This window comes from Anopheles aquasalis, chromosome 2 (genome assembly GCF_943734665.1).
Source record: "Anopheles aquasalis chromosome 2, idAnoAquaMG_Q_19, whole genome shotgun sequence".
In the NCBI taxonomy this organism is placed as follows: Eukaryota; Metazoa; Arthropoda; class Insecta; order Diptera; family Culicidae; genus Anopheles; species Anopheles aquasalis.
The window spans coordinates 7,955,001-7,975,000 of record NC_064877.1 but is presented as its reverse complement, the minus strand read 5'-3'; the positions used below and the strand labels follow the sequence as shown (position 1 = coordinate 7,975,000).

General features: G+C 46.1%; 9 protein-coding genes across 10 annotated transcripts in view; 4 read left to right on the top strand and 5 right to left on the bottom strand.

The window, feature by feature from the left end:
* Window positions 1-80, bottom strand: part of LOC126571052 (larval cuticle protein A3A-like) — a 978-nt gene extending 898 nt beyond the window's left edge. Inside the window, exon 1 of the mRNA XM_050229275.1 lies at window positions 33-80. Coding sequence (XP_050085232.1) covers window positions 33-44 — 12 coding nt within the window. The 5' untranslated portion in view covers window positions 45-80. The remainder of the gene's footprint in view (window positions 1-32) is intronic.
* LOC126571050 (neurobeachin-like protein 1) overlaps window positions 1-20,000 on the top strand; it is a 44,949-nt gene that overhangs the window by 17,543 nt on the left and 7,406 nt on the right. The window lies entirely within an intron of this gene.
* Window positions 1,760-2,391, bottom strand: LOC126571054 (cuticle protein 21-like). The gene is made up of 3 exons (XM_050229277.1): window positions 2,343-2,391; window positions 2,133-2,276; window positions 1,760-2,068 (listed from the first exon to the last, which is right to left on the bottom strand). Exons 1-3 carry the CDS (start codon window positions 2,352-2,354, stop codon window positions 1,805-1,807), a joined length of 420 nt encoding a protein of 139 aa, XP_050085234.1. The 5' UTR covers window positions 2,355-2,391; the 3' UTR covers window positions 1,760-1,804.
* LOC126571051 (larval cuticle protein A3A-like) lies at window positions 4,496-5,246 on the bottom strand. The gene is made up of 3 exons (XM_050229274.1): window positions 5,200-5,246; window positions 4,889-5,110; window positions 4,496-4,815 (listed from the first exon to the last, which is right to left on the bottom strand). Exons 1-3 carry the CDS (start codon window positions 5,209-5,211, stop codon window positions 4,528-4,530), a joined length of 522 nt encoding a protein of 173 aa, XP_050085231.1. The 5' UTR covers window positions 5,212-5,246; the 3' UTR covers window positions 4,496-4,527.
* Window positions 6,641-8,490, bottom strand: LOC126571587 (larval cuticle protein A3A-like). Its single transcript, XM_050230236.1, has 4 exons — window positions 8,473-8,490; window positions 7,483-7,518; window positions 7,190-7,387; window positions 6,641-7,116 (listed from the first exon to the last, which is right to left on the bottom strand). The coding sequence occupies exons 1-4, from the start codon at window positions 8,488-8,490 to the stop codon at window positions 6,829-6,831; spliced, it is 540 nt and encodes a 179-aa protein (XP_050086193.1). The 3' UTR covers window positions 6,641-6,828.
* On the bottom strand, window positions 9,377-10,073 carry LOC126571581 (larval cuticle protein A3A-like). The gene is made up of 3 exons (XM_050230229.1): window positions 10,062-10,073; window positions 9,769-10,008; window positions 9,377-9,695 (listed from the first exon to the last, which is right to left on the bottom strand). Exons 1-3 carry the CDS (start codon window positions 10,071-10,073, stop codon window positions 9,408-9,410), a joined length of 540 nt encoding a protein of 179 aa, XP_050086186.1. The 3' UTR covers window positions 9,377-9,407.
* LOC126571580 (larval cuticle protein A2B) lies at window positions 13,920-14,562 on the top strand. Its single transcript, XM_050230228.1, has 3 exons — window positions 13,920-13,925; window positions 14,013-14,238; window positions 14,405-14,562. The coding sequence occupies exons 1-3, from the start codon at window positions 13,920-13,922 to the stop codon at window positions 14,560-14,562; spliced, it is 390 nt and encodes a 129-aa protein (XP_050086185.1).
* Window positions 15,927-20,000, top strand: part of LOC126569220 (calphotin) — a 7,465-nt gene continuing 3,391 nt past the window's right edge. The window contains exons 1-3 of the mRNA XM_050226163.1: window positions 15,927-15,973; window positions 18,140-18,371; window positions 18,609-19,034. Of these exons, the coding sequence (XP_050082120.1) occupies window positions 15,927-15,973; window positions 18,140-18,371; window positions 18,609-19,034 (705 nt within the window). The remainder of the gene's footprint in view (window positions 15,974-18,139; window positions 18,372-18,608; window positions 19,035-20,000) is intronic.
* On the top strand, window positions 18,255-19,085 carry LOC126571053 (cuticle protein 7). The gene is made up of 2 exons (XM_050229276.1): window positions 18,255-18,371; window positions 18,609-19,085. Exons 1-2 carry the CDS (start codon window positions 18,360-18,362, stop codon window positions 19,083-19,085), a joined length of 489 nt encoding a protein of 162 aa, XP_050085233.1. The 5' UTR covers window positions 18,255-18,359.

The following is a 20,000-nucleotide window of genomic DNA, read 5'->3' as shown; positions in this document are numbered from 1 at the left end:
GGAGCTTAGAAGTTTGCCAGAACCTCACTCACTTTGAATGCCATTTTGGGTGGATTTGTGTGGTTGGTGTTGACCGTTTGACAACCGTATGCTGATTATGTTCTTTACTCCACCCAGCGTTACCTTTTATAGTCCGGTCCTCGCTCACGCACAGAAGCCCAGAAAGTCACCCCGCCGAAAACTCGCTCGCCCGTCCGCTAAACCAACGCCCTACAATCACTTCGTTCGAATCACTCCGTAGTGCACCCAATCGATGCACTTTTGCGGTTCGTCTCGCTCTCTCTCTCTCTCTAGCTCTCTGGCACATACTTTTTGCGTGCGGTGCCCGAGGCCAATCGTCGATTTGTGGGTTGGTTATCAAAATGTGCGTACCCGGTCGAAAACGAGACTTATCGAGAGCAAATTACCGCTCACTAGTTCGCTCCGTGTTAGTGTGCAGTGATTGGTGCCGGCCATAGTGGGGTTCACAAGTTCACAATCGTGGGAGCCGAATGTCACCTCGTTGGCGGTACCGATGGTGGAGTATCCTTACCCCGTTGCGTACCTCGACACACTCGTCGGCCCGGACCAAGGGAGTCAAATTAGGCGAGAGACAAGCGATTGATAGGAGGTTTGCGGGTTTGAGAGGAGGTGGTACTATATGCTTGGCGGTCCAGTCTGGCTCTGTTAATGAAAACGCATCGAATGCACCTCAAACAACGCCCTTCGGTGGGCGAGGAGATGGTGACTGTGCAGGTGGTCCACGTGTTGTCCTCGTTTAGCCCATCACCCAACGATCCGCCGTCGTTGTCGTGATCGTGGCTGACGGAAAGAGTAGAATGTCTACCGAGCATATAGTCAATGTCGATCCATGTGGTGGTCCCAATGCTGCTGCGGGGTATGATCACGCACGTGCGATATTGTCATGTGAGCTGTATATGGTGTAAATAGCTTAATAGTCTCATGCCATAGCGTGTTTCATTTTTATTCCTTCACTTTTTTCAGTTCAGTAGTTGTGCAGAAAGTGTGATAATAGTGTGAAAACTTTATTTTTTTTTTGTAGAAACATTTCTCAATCAAATCGTCATTCATTCAGCTAACGTTGTGGATTTTTTCTAATTTTCTATTTTTTTATTTCACTACCGTGATCTCAATATACTCTGAAAATATATTATCATCGGTTGATAAAGATGCCAGCCCAGGTATCAGTTGTCCTAGAAAAACTTTTCCCCAAAATTTCATCAGAGATTACTCTTTAAATAACTGATTAAAGGTTTAGTAAAAGCACTCTCTGGTTACACTATACTTATTTGGTAATCAAGTAGGCTCTTTGATGCGTAGTTTTGGTAAACGCACATCGACGTTACATCGAAGCACAAATGTCTTTTTGTCTCAAACAAACCATTAATCGAAAGAGTTCCTGTGTAAAGTGCAAACTGTTGCTTGAAGCTCCTCCACCGCATTGTTCTAACGCACGCAATTACTGTAAGATTTATGTTATTTGGTCTCTGTTGTATATTTTCAAGCTACTGAAACACGCTGAATAAATCAAAGCAAACAAGGCTGTTGAAATAGAACATTGCGCGTCTGTATGGCGCATAATATTGTCATCAGTATGCTTTTGTCCAGGTAACCATACACTAAGAAGGGTTAGAGGCATGGTGTACTATTTCCATTTGAGATTTGCTTTATTTCAGTCAAGCATTTAGCAGCTTAGAACGAACGCTTGCATAGTGAGAATCGTCGTTCATATCAGGTCGAATGTGCAGGCGGTTCCGCGATGGGATTCCGCTCCCTAAATTAGCATGATGGTGGATCGGTTCCCTTATCCGTAGTATGGATGAGCCAGCGGTGCGGCAACCTTAGCAACGGCAGGATACGCGTACGGTGAAGCAAACTTGGCAACCGGGGCCACAGCCTTCACAACACCGGCACCACGGTGGACGACGGCGTTGAATCCGTTGACGGGATCGGCGGTGTACTCGACGACACGCTGGCTACCGTCGGCTTCGATCAGAGAGTACGATCCAGTGACAACATCTCCCGACCGTGATTCCTGTTGGCTCTTGTTATCTCCGGTCACGGCATCCTAAGAAGAGAGCATACATGAGCGTGATGCTTGAGCGTAACATCGGCTCTCAGCAACAACTTACCGCAACGGCATAGCTGTAGCTGTAATGCGGGTTGGGATCGTAATCGCCAATCGGTGCAGCAACCTTTGCAATCGCTGGGTATGCCGCCGGATATCCGATGGCAACAGCACTGGCAGTGGCGATGAAGGCGGCTAGAACTGCAAACTGTGATGCGAAGAATTCGGTATTACACTGGAGCCCGGGATTCTCGTCAACAATCGTCTTACTTACCCGGAGGGCCATTTTTGAGGGTATTTGTTGCTGCTTGCTGCTTGGATCGAACCTCGTTAGAACCGACTGCGAACACGAATGTGGTGCTAATCTAATTTTCGCTTTGCTTTATATACGCAGGCCACAAATTTCCTACCCAACGGTGCAACTGGGCAGCAGGCTTCGTTCAGTCGTCCGGGCCATTCCACCGATAGCCATAACTGGCCACGCACCCAGAGAACTCCCGAACGTGCACCCACCCCTTGAGGTAGTAGCACTGGTGCAATGTGGGTCGCGTCGGTTAGGGGACAGATCCGATATGAGATATGTTGTGTTTGTTTTTTCTTTCTCTCGGCACATTTGATTGGTGTCCATTTTCGCCACCGCGATACGGGCATTCGCAGAAAAGCCGACTCTAACAAGCCCCGGCCCCTCACGACCCAAGGAAAATGGTCAATTTCGACGTGTCGCACTATGTATGCCCAGTAGGCCCAGTTGCCTCGCTCACCGCTTACTATTTGTCCCCGGTTTATTGGTTGTTAAGCGAGGAAAAAAATGCGATCGAAATCCGCTGGTTAAAGGAATGGGCGAGGCCTGCAACGGCACCGGTACGACGGTCTGTGCATTGAACTCCTGCGCCGCCAACGTTGACTTGCGCGGGCCAGAAGGCGGGCGGGAAGGGCAGTACTGCCAAATCTTAATTTATGGGACAGCTCCGACATGCGTGCGCCGTTTTATGCGTGTTCACCACTCGTTTGCTCTGTGATATCTGGAGCAAAGGAGAGAGAGAAAAAAAGTCGTCAACCATTAGCGGGTGACAGGTAGCCGTACCGCAGAAGACTGGAAATGGTCTTCGAAGAGAATTTCACGTGTCTGAAGAATGTTGACGCCACGGGTGACGCCCATGTATTGCATCTTCAATTTCCGTTCCCTTGCAGTGATTGTTGATTCTGTTACGCAGCATAGCTGGGGTTGTTCGCTACACTTCAAACGGCAGCATGTTCCGATCGCTTGCACAACCTCTAGCAGCCAATAGATATGTTGCACAACATAACATAACCATTGATTGGCACTTCAACATTTCATTTTAATGAACGTAGATTTCTTTAGTCCAAAGCTGTAATATTCATTACACTTGTTCAAAGCCATTTCCTTTTAAAAAATAATATCCAATACAGATAGATATCGTGGTTTGTAATAAAAGTATTGATTATGCCGGTGGAGTTGATATTTTTGTAGTGTTGCATTTCTCTTTGAGTCTCTTAAATAGAAAAAGGTCCTGCACTGTCATTGAGTTTATAAAAAAAAACAATTTTATTATTAACAAATTTAATCAAAAATCTGTGCAACCTGTTAGAGTTACGCTGATAATGTTAACAACTTTTCATTACAACTGTTCAAGGGTTGAGTGAGTGAGAACTATATTATTCTCTTCGCTATGGTAGTGTTATAAATCCGCTTTTTCGCGCACTTTCAGATAAAAATGGTTATATTTTATAAAAAAAGTAACTTCTCCAGGTCATAAAGTGTTCAACTCGCGTGTTAACTATCACGATAAATGTTTCTCGTATTCGTACTACAGTCAAATCGACAAAGGTATAGAGACACATTTCAGTGTGAATCTCAAATTATAATAAGAATTTGAGTGACTCGGCGCAGTAAGTTTTTTTTGAGAATTTTTCAATCAATTTCCATCCAATGTTTCATTTAACATTTTAATATCTGTTCATAGTTAAAGACTTGATTCAGATCAATTGTTTTACTCAGGTTTTTGAAAAAAGAAGCGCTTGACAAAACATATCTTTTAAAGAACTTGCATTTATTTAAATCGATCGTCAGTTCGATTCGTTTGTAACAGTTTTATACAGCTTGTAATCAGTCAAAACACAGTCAGCAATCGTTCAACAGCAGCAATCGTTAACAAGAGCTTATCCTTCATATATACAAAAAGGCATCAAGCACAAGCATTTACCAGTAATTCTTAATGAGTTTCCTGATGCCATGCCGAAGTGCATCACAAACAGATGGCATGAGAAACTGTCGTGTGGTGAATGCACATTAATTGAAGGAAGTACGGGTGCGAAGTTGGCATGAATAAATAATAGTAGATGCTATCTAATGACTTGGATGAAATGGGCTCGCACTAGACGGAAGCAAACGTTCTTGATGGAAGTTCTAGAGGGTAGTTGCTAGCGCTTATCCAAGTTTAACCAAGGATGGCCTTGCCGTAGGCTGGGTATCCGTAGGGAGCGATCGGAGCAGCGACCTTGGCCACAGCTGGGTAAGCCAGAGGAGCGGCGTACTTGGCGATCGGGGCCACAGCCTTCACGGCCAGAGGCTCACGGTGGACGACGGCGTTGAATCCGTTGACGGGATCGGCGGTGTACTCAACGACACGACGGGTGCCATCGGGCTCAACCAGAGCGTAGGATCCAGTGACAACATCTCCCGAGCGAGACTCCTGCTGTTCCTTGTTGTCTCCAGTCAAGGCATCCTGTATCGAGGGTGAAAAGAACAGTTTAAATCCTCGACACTTTGCTATTTTTGAATAGAGTCCTGGAACTTACGGCAACGTGGTAACTGTAGCTGTACTGTGGGTTCGGGTCGTAGTCAGCGGTAACCTTGGCGACAGCCAGAGGAGCGGCAACCTTGGCAACACCCAGAGGAGCATGGTAAGCTCCCAGAGGAGCGTGGTAACCTCCCAGAGGAGCGTGGTAAGCTCCCAGCGGGGCTGGGTAGCCGATACCGACGGCGCTAGCGACGGCCACGATGGCGGCGAACACGGCGAACTGCAAAGGGTATCCAAAGGTGTTTGATTAGAACTTTGATCGCCAGTTCTGAAGAGTAAGAAATGCTAGCGACTTCTGCAAATCCTTACTTTGAAGGCCATTGTAGATGCAGGAGACTCTAGAGTCTATGTTCTTGTGAGACCGATGAAATGATTCTGGTGCCCTAACGAAGGCTCGAGCAGTCTTTTATACCAAAACGCACCCCTTCTTGGTGAACCTTTCATGCGATCGCGATCAGCTGTGCCCACGTTACTAACACATAACTGCATGGGCACTCGCAAAACAAGTTCTCTCTTCTTTGGACTAGACCTTGTTGAAGAGAAAAAGAAAGGACTTCGCTCTATTGGTGAACGCCTATTCCTTTTAGAACCATTACAGATGGAGCATTGATCAAATAGACACTGTTACTGGCATATCACATGTGCACGCATTATCAAAAAGAAGAATGAGAGTTAACGGTTTTTAAAATTGATGAAGCTTTTTAAAAACCTTTTAATCATTTTTTTCTGATGCATGTAACTCAATTTCGTATATAGATTTGGACAATCGGTGCTTTGGCGTTTGGTTATATATTCTCAACCCTCTGATCCTTTTGAATTTAATCGTCAATGGAATTATAGATGTCTTTTCTGACAATATAAAAAGTGTTTAGGTTAGTAGCAATTGAAACGTTCGTGAGCTCAAATTTTAAGATGTTTACGATAACAATTCTAGGACAGAGCCAAAATTGTGATGATAGTTATGTGTTGTTGTGTTGAATAGCAATGATGGTTGCTATGAGTACAAGTGCAGTCCTCTCAGTCATTTCGCAAATAATTTACTCGCAGAAGGTATGATGTGCTTATAGAATATATTCTTATTTGTGTTCTGCATATAATTTACTAGACCTTTATCTTTATGTCTTCTCTATAAACATCGAACTCAAATGACTATATTTCATAATTGCTGGTAAAATATATTTTAGTGAGAATTTATGTTTTATGATAACGCATAATAACTTAGAGACTTTTATTGCTCAGTTCACTGTCTTCAATATTTAACGAAAATAAGTAATGACAGATCATTCATTTGGGTGCAAGCATTTGTAAAATGTATTGATATGTATGAAATATTTTTATGCAGAGTGATGTCTTTCTTCCTTTTGATGCTATTCAATACTCTCAGCATTAAATGCGTTTATTGATTTCCGCAAGTTTTCGAATCATTCTGTCAAATAGCTGCCCCAAACCTCGTTGCTGTAATAAATCAATGTGAGAATTGAAACAGTATGATTCAATTGGCTTAAAATGAAAACAGATTATGTTTATTTAAAAGTATGTTTTCGTAGGAAATCTTCGATAAACGAAATAGAAAAACTAAAGTTAAGTTCGATTTACAAAGACACGTTTATTTTCAGAAGCATTTCACTTCACAATCGCACTTGCATCAGATATGATGACACAAAATGCTGTTTTTTCATATGTACACAAAATCCGTTGGGATTATGATGATAGTGGCGTTTCTTAGGTCAGAGTGAAAAGCATCGAGCATAGATCATTGAAAAAAAGAAAACGGTAGAAAAGTCATAGTTATGTTGTGGATGAGCACAACATAAGGAAGGAAGTGAGATTGGAAAGAATAAATAATGAATAGATGCTAACTAATGACTTGGAGGAAATTTGCTCGCATTCTTGATGAAAGTTCTAGAGAGGAGAGAAGTTGCTCGCACTTATCGCAATTTAACCAAGGATGGCCTTGCCGTAGGCTGGGTATCCGTAGGGAGCGATCGGAGCAGCGACCTTGGCCACAGCTGGGTAAGCCAGAGGAGCGGCGTACTTGGCGATCGGGGCCACAGCCTTCACGGCCAGAGGCTCACGGTGGACGACGGCGTTGAATCCGTTGACGGGATCGGCGGTGTACTCGACGACGCGACGGGTGCCATCGGGCTCAACCAGAGCGTAGGATCCAGTGACAACATCTCCCGAGCGAGACTCCTGCTGTTCCTTGTTGTCTCCGGTCACGGCATCCTGTAGGGATGATCAAAAGAACAGTTTAAATCTTTGAGACTCTACTATTGTCGAGTAAAGTCCTGGAACTTACGGCAATGTGGTAGCTGTAGCTGTACTGCGGGTTCGGGTCGTAGTCATCGGCGATCTTGGCAACCTTGGCGACCGCTGGGTAAGCCAGAGGGGCGGCAACCTTAGCCACACCCAAAGGAGCATGGTAAGCTCCCAGCGGGGTCGGGTATCCGATGGCGACGGCGTTAGCGACGGCCACGATGGCGGCGAACACGGCGAACTGGAAAAGGATATCCCAGAATGTTTGATTAGAACTTCCGAACTTCCGTAAATTCTGGAGACTACAGAATGCGAATGACTCCTTTATGTCCTTACTTTGAATGCCATTTTAGATGCAGGAGACTCTAGAGTCTATGTTCTTGTGAGACCGATGAAATGATTCTGATGCCGTAACGAAGGCTCGAGTGGCCTTTTATATCGAATGCCCTCCTACTTCGAGAGCCTTTCATGCGATCGCGATCAGCTGTGCCTACTTGCTGCACAGTAAACCTTCCAAAAACATGTTTTGCAACATACATGCATCTTACCGCTGGCATGCGTAGGATAGAAAGGAAAGGAAATTACGCTGAACTACTTATACTTCATTCTAGTAAAGTGTCGATCACTTGCTTACAGATTTCGAATTTGATCAGTATCTTATCTCTGCTCATTTTGAGTCCTAAAATTTTTCTCTTTTAAGTGGTCTAATGATTTAAAACTATGCTGTTTGGAATGATCTGCAAAAAAACCATAATTTTAAGCAGCACTCAAGTATATTGTCGTCATTTAAATGCCATATTTGCTTTTCTGTTTCTCGATAACTGCTTGGTTGGTTCGGAGATCGAAGAAATTATCTATTTTTGTTTTCCTTTGTCAACAATCCAATGCTGTTTATTATTATTTTTAAAAATGTTCATACTACATTTTTCCTTTCAACAATATTTTGTAAAAAAATCAAAATAAACTTTGCATTTCGGGCCCAATTCTCTTATCTCGATCATCCCCCGCTGCCAAGTTTATTGGGATGTGGGGTTCCAGTTCACTGTGGTGATCACGCAGGCAAGGTCGTTTTCGCATTTCTTTTCTTCACCGGCTTGGCAGGAACCTATGACTTTGAAGCTTTAATATGATGCAATACTTTGTTGAATTGGTACTATGCTGAGTCTTACATGGAGAAGAGTGGGTTTGCTTAGTACTGTACTGTACTTGTGTACTCTTATGCTTAATCCACACTAAACTTTACCTACGAAATTATATAATATTTTTAAAATTGAGTCCAGCATAAAGATTATTCCCTTTAGAGGAACCATTCCATCACAAACTTACAAAGATCATGATTACCATACTGATTGTCTGTTTTTATTGATTTTTTTTTAGTTTAGCGCGATGCTGGAGAAAAAATCATAAATAATACACGATTTACAAATGTTTTCATTCATAATATATAATTGTTTAGTTATTCAATTGACTACATTTGCTCGAACATTTGTGGGTAGACTTCATCTCATAGGTATCTTACATGGAGCATAATTATTGGGAAGTTTGGTAGCTCTCAAAAGCGGTAGTGAACCTTGCCGTTCAAGCTTTAGAGTGGAAATGGAAATTAAAAAATATAGCACTAAAAATATAGCACAACTCATAATCAAGTTGGTGGGATATTTCAATTGTTGAAGTGGGTTGATTTTTGGCGCATAATTTTCTCTTTTTTTCTCGAAAGAACCGCAGAATAATTCAGAATAATTAAACAAGATAACAAACCGATTGTGTAACTAGGTAAAAATGTAGCAACGACAGATTGTTTTTTCTCCGATACAGAAACGGTTGTATTTTATTGAAAAGATCACATGCTTCCTATTCTTGGTGCGAAGTTTAACTGAGTGCTGCAGCATTTGACAATCGACAAAATCAACAGAAAATGTATGAACGTGGCGTACATGGTTGTAGATATTGCATTTATTCACGTCAATGGATTCTCACCATTGATACCTTGCAGCAAACAGTAACTGTAACATTCCTGATTACTCTTCTCATATTTACAAATCTCGTTGGCTGAGTGAGCGATCTAGTAATGATCGTAGAAAGCAGTTGAAGAAGAAAAAGAAAAGGTACAGCCATGTTGTGAATGAGCACAACATAAGGAAGGAAGTGAGATTGGAAAGAATAAATAATGAATAGATGCTAACTAATGACTTGGAGGAAATTTGCTCGCATTCTTGATGAAAGTTCTAGAGAGGAGAGAAGTTGCTCGCACTTATCGCAATTTAACCAAGGATGGCCTTGCCGTAGGCTGGGTATCCGTAGGGAGCGATCGGAGCAGCGACCTTGGCCACAGCTGGGTAAGCCAGAGGAGCGGCGTACTTGGCGATCGGGGCCACAGCCTTCACGGCCAGAGGCTCACGGTGGACGACGGCGTTGAATCCGTTGACGGGATCGGCGGTGTACTCGACGACGCGACGGGTGCCATCGGGCTCAACCAGAGCGTAGGATCCAGTGACAACATCTCCCGAGCGAGACTCCTGCTGTTCCTTGTTGTCTCCGGTCACGGCATCCTGTAGGGATGATCAAAAGAACAGTTTAAATCTTTGAGACTCTACTATTGTCGAGTAAAGTCCTGGAACTTACGGCAATGTGGTAGCTGTAGCTGTACTGCGGGTTCGGGTCGTAGTCATCGGCGATCTTGGCAACCTTGGCGACCGCTGGGTAAGCCAGAGGGGCGGCAACCTTGGCCACACCCAGAGGAGCATGGTAAGCTCCCAGCGGGGCCGGGTATCCGATGGCGACGGCGTTAGCGACGGCCACGATGGCGGCGAACACGGCGAACTGGAAAAGGATATCCCAGAATGTTTGATTAGAACTTCCGAACTTCCGTAAATTCTGGAGACTATGGAATGCGAATGACTCCTTTATGTCCTTACTTTGAAGGCCATTGTAGATGCAGGAGACACTAAGGCTCTATGGTTCTTGTGAGACCGATGAAATGATTCTGGTGCCCTGAAGAGATTATTCGTGGCCTTTTATATTGAAAGGTTGCGATCACCCTTCTTCCACTGTATTAGTGTGCTCCATGTCCGACGCCTTTTTCCACGCGGCAAAAGTCCGCCCAACTTCATCGAGGATTAATATCCAGTTGAAAAGCACCAAACTCCGCGCGTGAACGCGTGCGAACGAGAAGAATTATGTAGAGGGACCCGCTATCGCTCCGCAGCGCTCACTGTTCGGTGTTCGGTGAATGGTGGCTCGGTGAACTGGGGCGGGGGAAGGCACCAACAATCTTAAACGCACTTGCGAACATACCACGCATGGGTGGTACCACACGTACATTGGCCATTAGACGGTGTTTAGCTGCATCAAAAAACGCTCGACAATGTGTTAGTAATTGTGATGCTGCTCCTGCTCTATTGTGGATCTCATACAGCACAGCACAGCACTCATGATCTTCAGCCTTACAGGGTCAATCGAGCGGCGACATTCTGGTATTAGGCTGCTTTCTGCTCTTTGCAGAAAACCTGCTCCACCTGCAAACCGGTGCAATGCCTTCAACAAACCTTTGGCCGCGAAGCATAGTTAAGACACGAGCTGCCTAACAGCTGTTACCACGAAGTGAATGTAGCTAAAGGGCAGACCCTACGCGATGTCGGACCGGACATGCCATGGTGCACATCGGACGGCAGCGAATCACAACACGCCATTGAGCCATCTTGTCAAGTGGCAATATCACTACTGAGATTCAATAAATGAATAGCAAAGCTCCACTCCGCTGCCACTGCACGCCGGAGAATGAATGGCCAACAACATTTGTCAACAAAACGACGTCGATATGATCGATCGATCATAACGACTTCATGGAAACGACGTCATACAAGAGAGGGCCGCCCACCGCTTGAATCAATCGATCGATCTTTTCTACAGAGATGAAAAGCCACCGAATGTCCGAATTGATCACATTACCATAACAGCAATCATATCATTATGTGGCTTCTAATTATCAAATGCCATGTCTCATCGAACAGCCAGCGAGTAACCGTCACCTCGTTGTCCGGCCATATTCCTCGCGTCTGCGTCTGACCGGTCGTCAAACTGCGAAGGCGGTGTACGCTGCACGTTTCCTTTTACTTCAGCTCACGTGCTGCAATGCAATTGCCCCTGGCTTCTTCTTGTGGAGTGCGAAACGTACCCTGAGACCGACCAACCGGTCTCCCTTCTTCTGCGCAAGGGTGTGTACCAGCTATCGATCATCTAATGGGGAGTATTTTACCGGGACAAACCAACACACCAACACGCCTGGGTGCTGTTGCCCACGACGGTGCATCAAACAACGCACCATAGAACGCTTCTTGTCCTGCTTTAGTGCTGGCTCGCTGTAGAGCATAGGTTAACCGGAGCGTGCCAAGTGCATTTGAATGGCAAAAAACCGGGTCGAAGGCGTCAGTTGTCGCTCGGTACCTATCGCCTATCGCGTCCATTGTCTTTATGTTGCTCTCGAGTCCAACCAAATCGACGAAATGTCGCCTCAAACGTGCACCGATCGGGGAGCGGCTTTGTGGTGGTCTAGTTTTGTCCAAAGCAGCGCCAGCGAGTGTGCGACGGGGGGTAATTGCAATTAAACGATCAACACCCTCCCGTCATCTCAATTTCAACCCCAACCCCCCTCTCGAGAACAACGTGATCCGCGAACAGCAAACATAAATGTCATTAGGGTGTCGATGATTGCTTTATGCGGGCGTTGTTTCGACGCAATTTTAGCATCGGAGAGGCCCAGGGGGCCCTCCACGGCGATAACGATCGCTGGAACAATCCATTTAAAGCTAGTTTGTGTTGTTTTTTCAACCCCAAAAAAAACGAGCCAGCACGATGGTATACTTTTCACCGATTTTATGTTCTTTATCGCGGGCGATAAAGTTCAGTGGCGGGGTTTTGCATTCATACAAAAGTCCATGTCCAGTGGCGGCCCCGATACTATGTTGCAGCGAGGCGTGGATCTGATGCAATGCCGGTTCCAGCCTGTGGTGGCCCAGTGACATTGGATTCCCTTTTTTCAGGTCACTCATGTCGACCTTTCACATTGTCGGCTAGGTGGGCCGGCCCTCTACTACACACCGCGTTGCACCGAGCCCGGTGAGAATTTGAATTTCCAGCAGCTGTGCGATATGTTGAGGAAAGGAATGCGTAACAGTTTCATTTTGGTTCACTCGTTCGCTGCAATTAATTAGCATTCGGGGTAAATTTAATTTTGTTCATTGTATTATCTATAGAGACGAATGGAGAACGATTGTTTTCTGCAAATGGAGGAGTGAAATAAGTGAAACAAAAGGAATCTTATGATGTTTGATCGATAATGAAGACAATTTTAATGAAAATTAACAAAAATATTCCAAAACCTTTGCAAACGCATTCACAAACCTTGTTTAATGATTCCAAAGGTTCGTCGTTTGTTTGAATTTCATGTTTGAATCATATCGCTTACAATTTGGAGCCCTCAAGGGTGTTACCAATAAATTTCCAAAAAACCCCAATAAAAGTGCTTTTTATATTTTATGATTTATTTAATGTTCAATATTACACAAAAACCCCTCGATTTTGAAGCTAATGATAATTTTTAGTTGTTAGTATTGGGAAACATCTTGGCGCATATGATTTATAGTTTCCCAAAAGTAGTCTTCGGACTAAAAAACATTTTTTCTCATATTTTGCTTTATTGTTGGTCATCTATACACAATTATTATTTTAAAATATAGTAAAACAATTGCAGACAGGTTCTTTATCGGTTAGGCCGTTTGTTTGCAGAGCCGCAGAGCTAAAAAGCGCAAAAAGCAACAAAAGACTTCAATGCGCGATCAAGCGATGAACCTTTTTTTTGTTTTTCTGCTAGAATGTCGGTTATATTTTTATCTGTTTTTTCTATTCTTCACAGTATGCTACACATACTTGCAGCACATTTCTAATGATTTGTTATTTCAATTAATAATTGATGATAATTATTTCAATTAATAATTTTAAACCAAAATTAGAGCAGTGATATTGACTTTTGACCTTCTTCGTTGACCTTCGCTTCCGTAAAAGGATTCTAAATAGACTCTGACTGCCGACTCCCGGGCTCCATACCATGCTCGGAAGTGTGTTACCGGTGCGACTCTCATTACACAACCCTCGCCCATTTATCACTCCCGCTAACCTATCGACCGCACAGTTCGTGTTCAATATCATAAAATAGGGTTTCACTTTCTGTCGCCAACCCGCACTTCTGGCCACCATCCCTGCACCAACCACGCTTTCTTTCTTATGCAACGGCAAAACAACAACGGCAGCAGCATGGCGTATTGACAATCGTAACGAGGATATCAGAAACTGTATTCGATAGCGATATACACTTAGTGCAACGATAGTACACGACCGATACCTTCTACCCTGCCGGAGGGAGCCGGAATTTGGGGTACGAGGATGCCGTTGTGAATGTTTAATTAGCTTATAATAAGCTGTTCGTAATATGTTGCGCGTCTCGCGTCGTCGTTTGGGGTTCGCAGTCATCGCAGTACCACCGGGGGCCGGCCCTCCCTACCGTGGCCGTGGAGTTTTGACGACTGTTTGGTATGATGAACCAGTGCGATGCGTCATATTGCGCATCGGAGGGAGCGCTGGAACCGAATTTGCTTTATAAACCAATGCTTCACCTCCGAAAGCTATCAAACCCATTCCAAACAGTCCACTAGTCGGTTCCGGTACGGAGTACAGTTCGCAGTCAGTCAGTCCGCTCAGTCAGTCGCCAGCTCATCATCATGAAGGTACTAAAAGGAGCGATCCTATTGCGTTGATCCTTTGATCCTTTCGGCCACTTATAAGGCGATCATCTTTTCTTTCCGCATCCGCAGTTCAGCGCAGTGTTCAGCACCGTTTCCGTTGCGGTCTTGGTGGTGCTGTCCATCAGTAGCTCTGCCAGTGCAGCAATCGCTGCCGTCCCAGTGGCAGCACCGGCCGTGGCCATCAACACGAACTACGATCCGCTGCCACAGTATACTTACGCGTACAACGTGCAAGATGCACTAACGGGCGACAGCAAGAGTCAGCAGGAGACGCGAGATGGCGACATTGTGCGAGGTTGGTTTTCGACGACTGCAGGAAAAAGCTCTGCCTTGTTGGCGCGATCGCGATCGTGAGCGAGAAGTAGCTGCGAGCTTAAACTGCCCGAACGCTACTCGAACTGTGGTCTCGCGTTTTTTTGTCGTTCCATTTTTTATCCTTTCGTTCCCCTGTCCTTTGCCAGGCTCTTACTCGCTGGTGGAACCTGACGGTACGCTGCGCACCGTCATCTACACTGCCGATCCCGTCAACGGATTCAATGCCGTCGTCCAGCGCGGTCCTCTGGTGCCGCAGGCCGTGGTTCCGGTGGCGCACGCCCCAGTTGCTCGTGTGGTGGGCTAGGGTGTGATGGTCGATCCTGCCGAAGCTGAAGTCACTCCAAAGAATACTCTAGCATACTATTGGTCGCAATCGTATATCGTATCCCCACGACCTTGTCTTACCTTGTGCTGCACAGACTGAAAATATAAAGGAAAACCTTGTTGTTTTGTTACTAGAAATTCTGCTCTGTTGGGTTGTTAATTTGTTTGAAAATAGAGAGAGAGAGAGAGAGAGAAAGAGAACAATTTAATGATGAATTCGCTTGGCTCGCGGTTGGTCAATCGGTTGGTGATGGTGGCCCGGTTTGGTCGTTCGTTAAATGATTGATCAATCAGCTCGTCGAATGCGGATAGCACTCGCGGTGGGTACAGCCAATTCGGGACATTTTTGCTAATTAATTGGCCAGTGGACTATTGTGGACGCGCCGGCTAGACGGTTGCGGTATTAGCTCTTTTTTCATCCAATCAAAGCCCTGGCAACCTTGTTTTTGGTCGCGCTGTATGGTCTATTCAGCTGCTTAGTATCTGCTACTATTTTTATATTTTTATTTTATGTCTGCCTTGTAAAACAACATAAAAACATAATTCTCCTAGAAAAAAGGCACCTCAACACCGCATAATATTCCGTCCTACTTAAAACTCTCTGTTTTGCTTCGTTTAAAGGGAAGAAAATTAAAGTATAATTTATAAACCATTTTATATTCGAACCAGCAATCAAATGAATGCGTGTTTGCCCAACTAGTGTACCTGGCCAATTCCACACGAGGCATATTAAGCGCCTTGATGGACGTCTTGTGTTTGCTAATTTCAAAAACAGCATCGCAAGCATCGAATCGATGGACGATGGATTTTGTGATGCACCGAAAAGAGCATGCCCGGGCCCAGTGCGCGGTTCCAGTTCGCACGAGCCAATTAAAATAACGCTCAGAACTCTCGCAGACCGATCTCGCAGGTACCCGCTTGTCCCCGGTTGGTTACCGTCGCATATAAGCTCACGCATTACGTAAGAGCGCTTTCGTTTTGGCGGAGCAACGAAACTGGATACTGCCGCGGCATCTATTGGGTCTCGGTTGGTTCTGTCGCCAGGCCAGGCCAGACCAGGCGTCGGTAATAACCTGACCCCCTCACCCCACACAGACCGTTTGTCACCTTCATCTCCCCGTTGGATCGTTCTGTCGTCACATTCCTCGCAGACAGTCAGACAGACGGACGGACGGTGGTGTGGTCGTCGATCGCGACGTTGTCCTTCCATCGCTGTCCTGTCAAACATTGTAGAGTCGATGGAATGGAGACACCGCCACCGCCGTAGGAAGAAACATGATTTACGTTTTGGAATCGCTTTCTATCGCCGCCGCCAAGAATACACGATTTAATTAATCCCGCTCGATGTGCACGTACGCGACGCGCCAAGGTGCAATTGGCGAGATTGGGAGGTACCTCGAGAGAAAAGAAGAGGAAAAAGGGGCCAAACGGTGAACCAGTTTGTGACCAGCGGGGCCAGGCGGTTCTACTGGCCTGGCTTCGGTTGGCCAGGGCTGAACTAATTCACTAAACGCGCGTGTCGCTGTTGAGTGTTGAGAAACTTCTTCGCAGAAACTCCTTCTGCGTCCTTCTCGCACCGCACCGATCAGCTGTTCGGTGCAGCGTTCTGTCTGCCTCGTCTGTGGGCTGGCCGGTCGGTCCAGAAAAGGGGTGGCGACGAACTATTTCATTGACCAGTGCCGAGCGGACGTTTGTGTCGGTCTACGGTGGACGCGGTTGTCGATCGGTGCTCGACGGTGTGGTCAAGCAGCAGCAGCAGGCCAGGCCGGCTTGAAAATGGGGCTACTACTACTGCTGCTGCTCTCTGTGGCGCTCCGCTTTATCATCCCGGTATGCGCAATGACAGTGCAGCGAGCCGAAGTGATTTAATCGATCGTTTCATCATGCAACGGAATCGCTTATGAGGCCTTGTGGCCCCTGAACCGCGGCGCTACAGAATCCCGTTTGGTTTTTTTTTGTTGTGTATGAGTTTGTCGTGATTGGATTACATGCGACAAGCGACAAGCGCCGAGCACACTCAGCAAATCACATTCTGTGGAGATACATTTCAGAGCAAATTTCCTTTTTTTATATACGGACCATCTTGGAACAAAGAACCACTGTTCGTTCGTTTCTGCTGGAAGTTTGCGCTGATCGATGACCGAAGTGTTGGAAGTCAAGAAGCAGTTTTTTTTAAATGAGGCTTTAAAGTGTTGCTGGCTATCACAGCAGATAGTAAGAGAGGCGATATAATAATAGATTTGTTGCATGTTACGGAATCACTTTTTTCAATTCTCACATCAATTCGGTCCAAAAACGTTCGGGCTCGTTTTTGTCGATTTCTTGTGCAGAAACCATGCAACTTAATTTTTTCAAGTGAATGACATCGTGAACTACATCTTTTCAAGTGTATTTGGTTCTATTTTGGGGAACATTTATTAAAAACTGATCACACTATGTTGGAGACGGTTTGATGAATTACCAAACCGGGTTCGTCGCTTAAACGGGCAAGTCTTTTGATTCGGATAAAAAACGGTGCCAATCGTAGCTGCGTGATTCGTCATCAGAAAAATACAAGTTAATATTCTTTTCAAGCTTATAAGTTTATCTAAGTAGCCCAGTCGAGTATTTGTTGAATTTCCCATTTTTTAATTTTTGCCGGATTTTTGAAGTTTAAAAAAGGGATGTTTTTTACGATTTTGTCTGTTTAAAACGAATTTTGTTTAATTGTTTGAAAGAAAGTTTCAACCATTTTTATGAAAACTATGTAGTTTTTGAGTAGCTTCATCGTCTTTTGTATGAATCGCGGATTTAAAAAAATCTACAACTTTGTCAATTTTAATTCGATTCGTAATAATGTAGAACACGTGCCAGCCAGTAGATTAGAGGTAGCCAAATGCTCATTGGTTTATCGCGAAATTCCAAAAAATCATCTTAAAAAGGTTTGCAACGAAGTAGCAGGCTTCTTGTTAGGCTCCCCCGTTAGCCACAGATATTTGTTTTCCTTGCTCGCTTAACACGCGTGTCCAGGGTGAAATGCGGTCGAAACAAAACGACCACAACCACCGATCGATCGGGAGCGATCAATTTTCCATCGATCCACGCAACCGTCCGGGGCAAGCACACGCGAGGCTGGCGTTGATGGTCGGGGTAGAAGAGGTCGATCACTTTCTGCCAACGCGCACTGCAGCTTGAGCTTGAGCTTCGTGCATTTTTATTAGGAGCTCCAGCGAGCGCAAGTGACAGGTGCTGCAGGAGAGGGAAGCTAGAGGCAAACTGTCTTTTTCTTCTGAACGAGACGAATGGTTAGAAGAGCTGGAACAGCAGCAGCTAAAGGAAATGCTCTCGTCGTCATCGTCGTCGTCGTCGTCGTCATCGTGGGCACCACGAGTTATGCACACGGACGACGGCTACTAGCCTCCCCCCACACCAGCCAGCCAGCCTCCCTTTTTTTCAGGTCGAAACCAAACCAAACCGAACGGTGGGCTACTACTGGAGGGCTTCTCCATGTGTTCCATGAGCGGGGGCCCGGTTTTCTCCACCACAAAAATTCTGTCAATCTCCGTGTGCGCGCAAAGGGTTGCCGAGCGAGCGAGCGAGCACGCGCGCAGCATCCGTAGGTATTTATATGGTTCGCACGGTGGCCAACAAGTCAGACCAAAGAAAAGCCTTGCTTCGAGAGCACATCTCGCGTCGTACAGCTCCAGCAGTTTCAGTGGTGTGTCAAATCAAGCAGTGTTCTGTTCTAGCCCTCAAGAGTGCCCCTCCAGTGATACCAACACACCAGCCACCAGCATCATGATTTCCAAGGTGAATAATCGTTCGCTGCGAGCAGAAGCTGCCGGATTCTAGGACTTCTTGAGAACTTTTTGAAGTTTGTTCGAAGTACTAAAGTGTCTACCGTGATAGTGTATTTCATATGTGGACTCATCGGAGTGCGTCTTGTGACTCCAGATTTCGTTACTGAGTGTCAAAAAAAAATGGGAAAGATCATGAAAGTCTGCAACAACGATTGCTGATCGTGCTTTTCGGTTACTATTTTTCCAGATTCTTTTGGTTGCCTCCCTAGCGGCTGTCTCGACCGTAGCATCGCCCGTCTACGGACCGGTGTCGTATGGACCGGCGCTGTCCTACGGTTACGCCGCCAAAGCCATCCAACCGCTGCACACGGTAGCGGCAGCTCCCGTGCTGCACGCACCGATCGTCGCCGCTGCACCGGTCCTGAAGCACGTCGAAGCGTACGATCCGAACCCGCACTACAGCTTCAGCTACGGTGTTTCGGATCCGCATACCGGCGATTCGAAGCACGCCGAAGAAACGCTGGCCAACGGTGTCGTCCATGGTAGCTACTCGCTCACCGAACCCGACGGCACAATCCGCAAGGTGACGTACACGGCCGACAAGATCCATGGATTTAATGCGGTGGTCGAGAAGAGTGGCCACGCCGTCCATGCTGCTCCGGTGCTGAAGAAGGTCGTTGCAGCGCCCCTGGTGCACGCTGGCCTCCCGTATTACCATCACTGATCAACGAGCGCAGTGGAGATACGATCCCAGTTAGCTAGCGAGGCACTAGAGCCCTACGTATGTTATTAGTATGTTACGATACCGAAGCCGATAGATAGATAGAGTTGAATAAAGATTTGTTAACCACGATGAACCGCCCCCCGGGAACTCGACGAATCCTGCGTGAGGTGCAAGGATTGTGGACGATGTTCCTGGGAGGCCTAGCAGCTGTGTAGTAGTTAAGGAGGTACGGCCCGCGACCGCGACAAGGCGACCATCTTTCTTCTCAATAAAAACGTTTCCCTGATAGCCAAAACTTCGCACACACATTCGAGATCGTTCTTGTGGCCAAGGTTCGAACCAAGAGACACGATCATCGGTGGCGATCTGATGCGAAAGAGGCCAGTGTCGTGGCGTGATATGCTGTCAAACTTGGCCGGGGCCTTGGGCGGGGCGTCATTGAAGAAAATGTGGCCTGCCCACTGGCAAGCGACCCGTGGCTTGCGTCAGCCGGTACGCGAAAGGAATAATTGATGGAGCGGACGGAGGACGGTACCGGTGTCGCGAACCCGGACTCCTTACGACCGTTTCGCTGCGTGCGTTTCTTCGAGTTGTTCGTGTTGCTCAAGAGAGTCACTCCGTGTAATGACTCAATTATGCTGCCACCTCTGTGATCCTCTGCCTTTTTCCCATGACCTGCATTCTGCCGCAGAACAAACGCCTCACTCAGTCTCAAACCCTTGGCCCTTACGCGCCCTGCCATGGTGCCTTACCGGAATGCAATCATCATGGTAGCGACCCTTTCATGGAGCTTCATCGTGCCAATGTCCGTCCGTCCGTCCGCACTTTTGCAACAGCCAAAAGAGGCCACCCATTCCTGGTCCCAAAGAGACATGGGCCAAGGGTTTGGGCTTCTATCGCCGGACCGGTTCACTT

Coding starts and splice junctions, on each gene's coding strand:
- LOC126571051 (XM_050229274.1), bottom strand. Junction 4,816..4,888: donor GCTACAGTTACCACGTTGCC/GTAAGTTCCAGG, acceptor CCCTCGATACAG/GATGCCTTGACTGGAGACAA.
- LOC126571580 (XM_050230228.1), top strand. Junction 14,239..14,404: donor AGATGGCGACATTGTGCGAG/GTTGGTTTTCGA, acceptor GTCCTTTGCCAG/GCTCTTACTCGCTGGTGGAA.
- LOC126571054 (XM_050229277.1), bottom strand. Junction 2,069..2,132: donor GCTACAGCTATGCCGTTGCG/GTAAGTTGTTGC, acceptor CTCTCTTCTTAG/GATGCCGTGACCGGAGATAA.
- LOC126571581 (XM_050230229.1), bottom strand. Junction 9,696..9,768: donor GCTACAGCTACCACATTGCC/GTAAGTTCCAGG, acceptor TCATCCCTACAG/GATGCCGTGACCGGAGACAA.
- LOC126571587 (XM_050230236.1), bottom strand. Junction 7,388..7,482: donor CATCTAAAATGGCATTCAAA/GTAAGGACATAA, acceptor ATCCTTTTCCAG/TTCGCCGTGTTCGCCGCCAT. Junction 7,117..7,189: donor GCTACAGCTACCACATTGCC/GTAAGTTCCAGG, acceptor TCATCCCTACAG/GATGCCGTGACCGGAGACAA.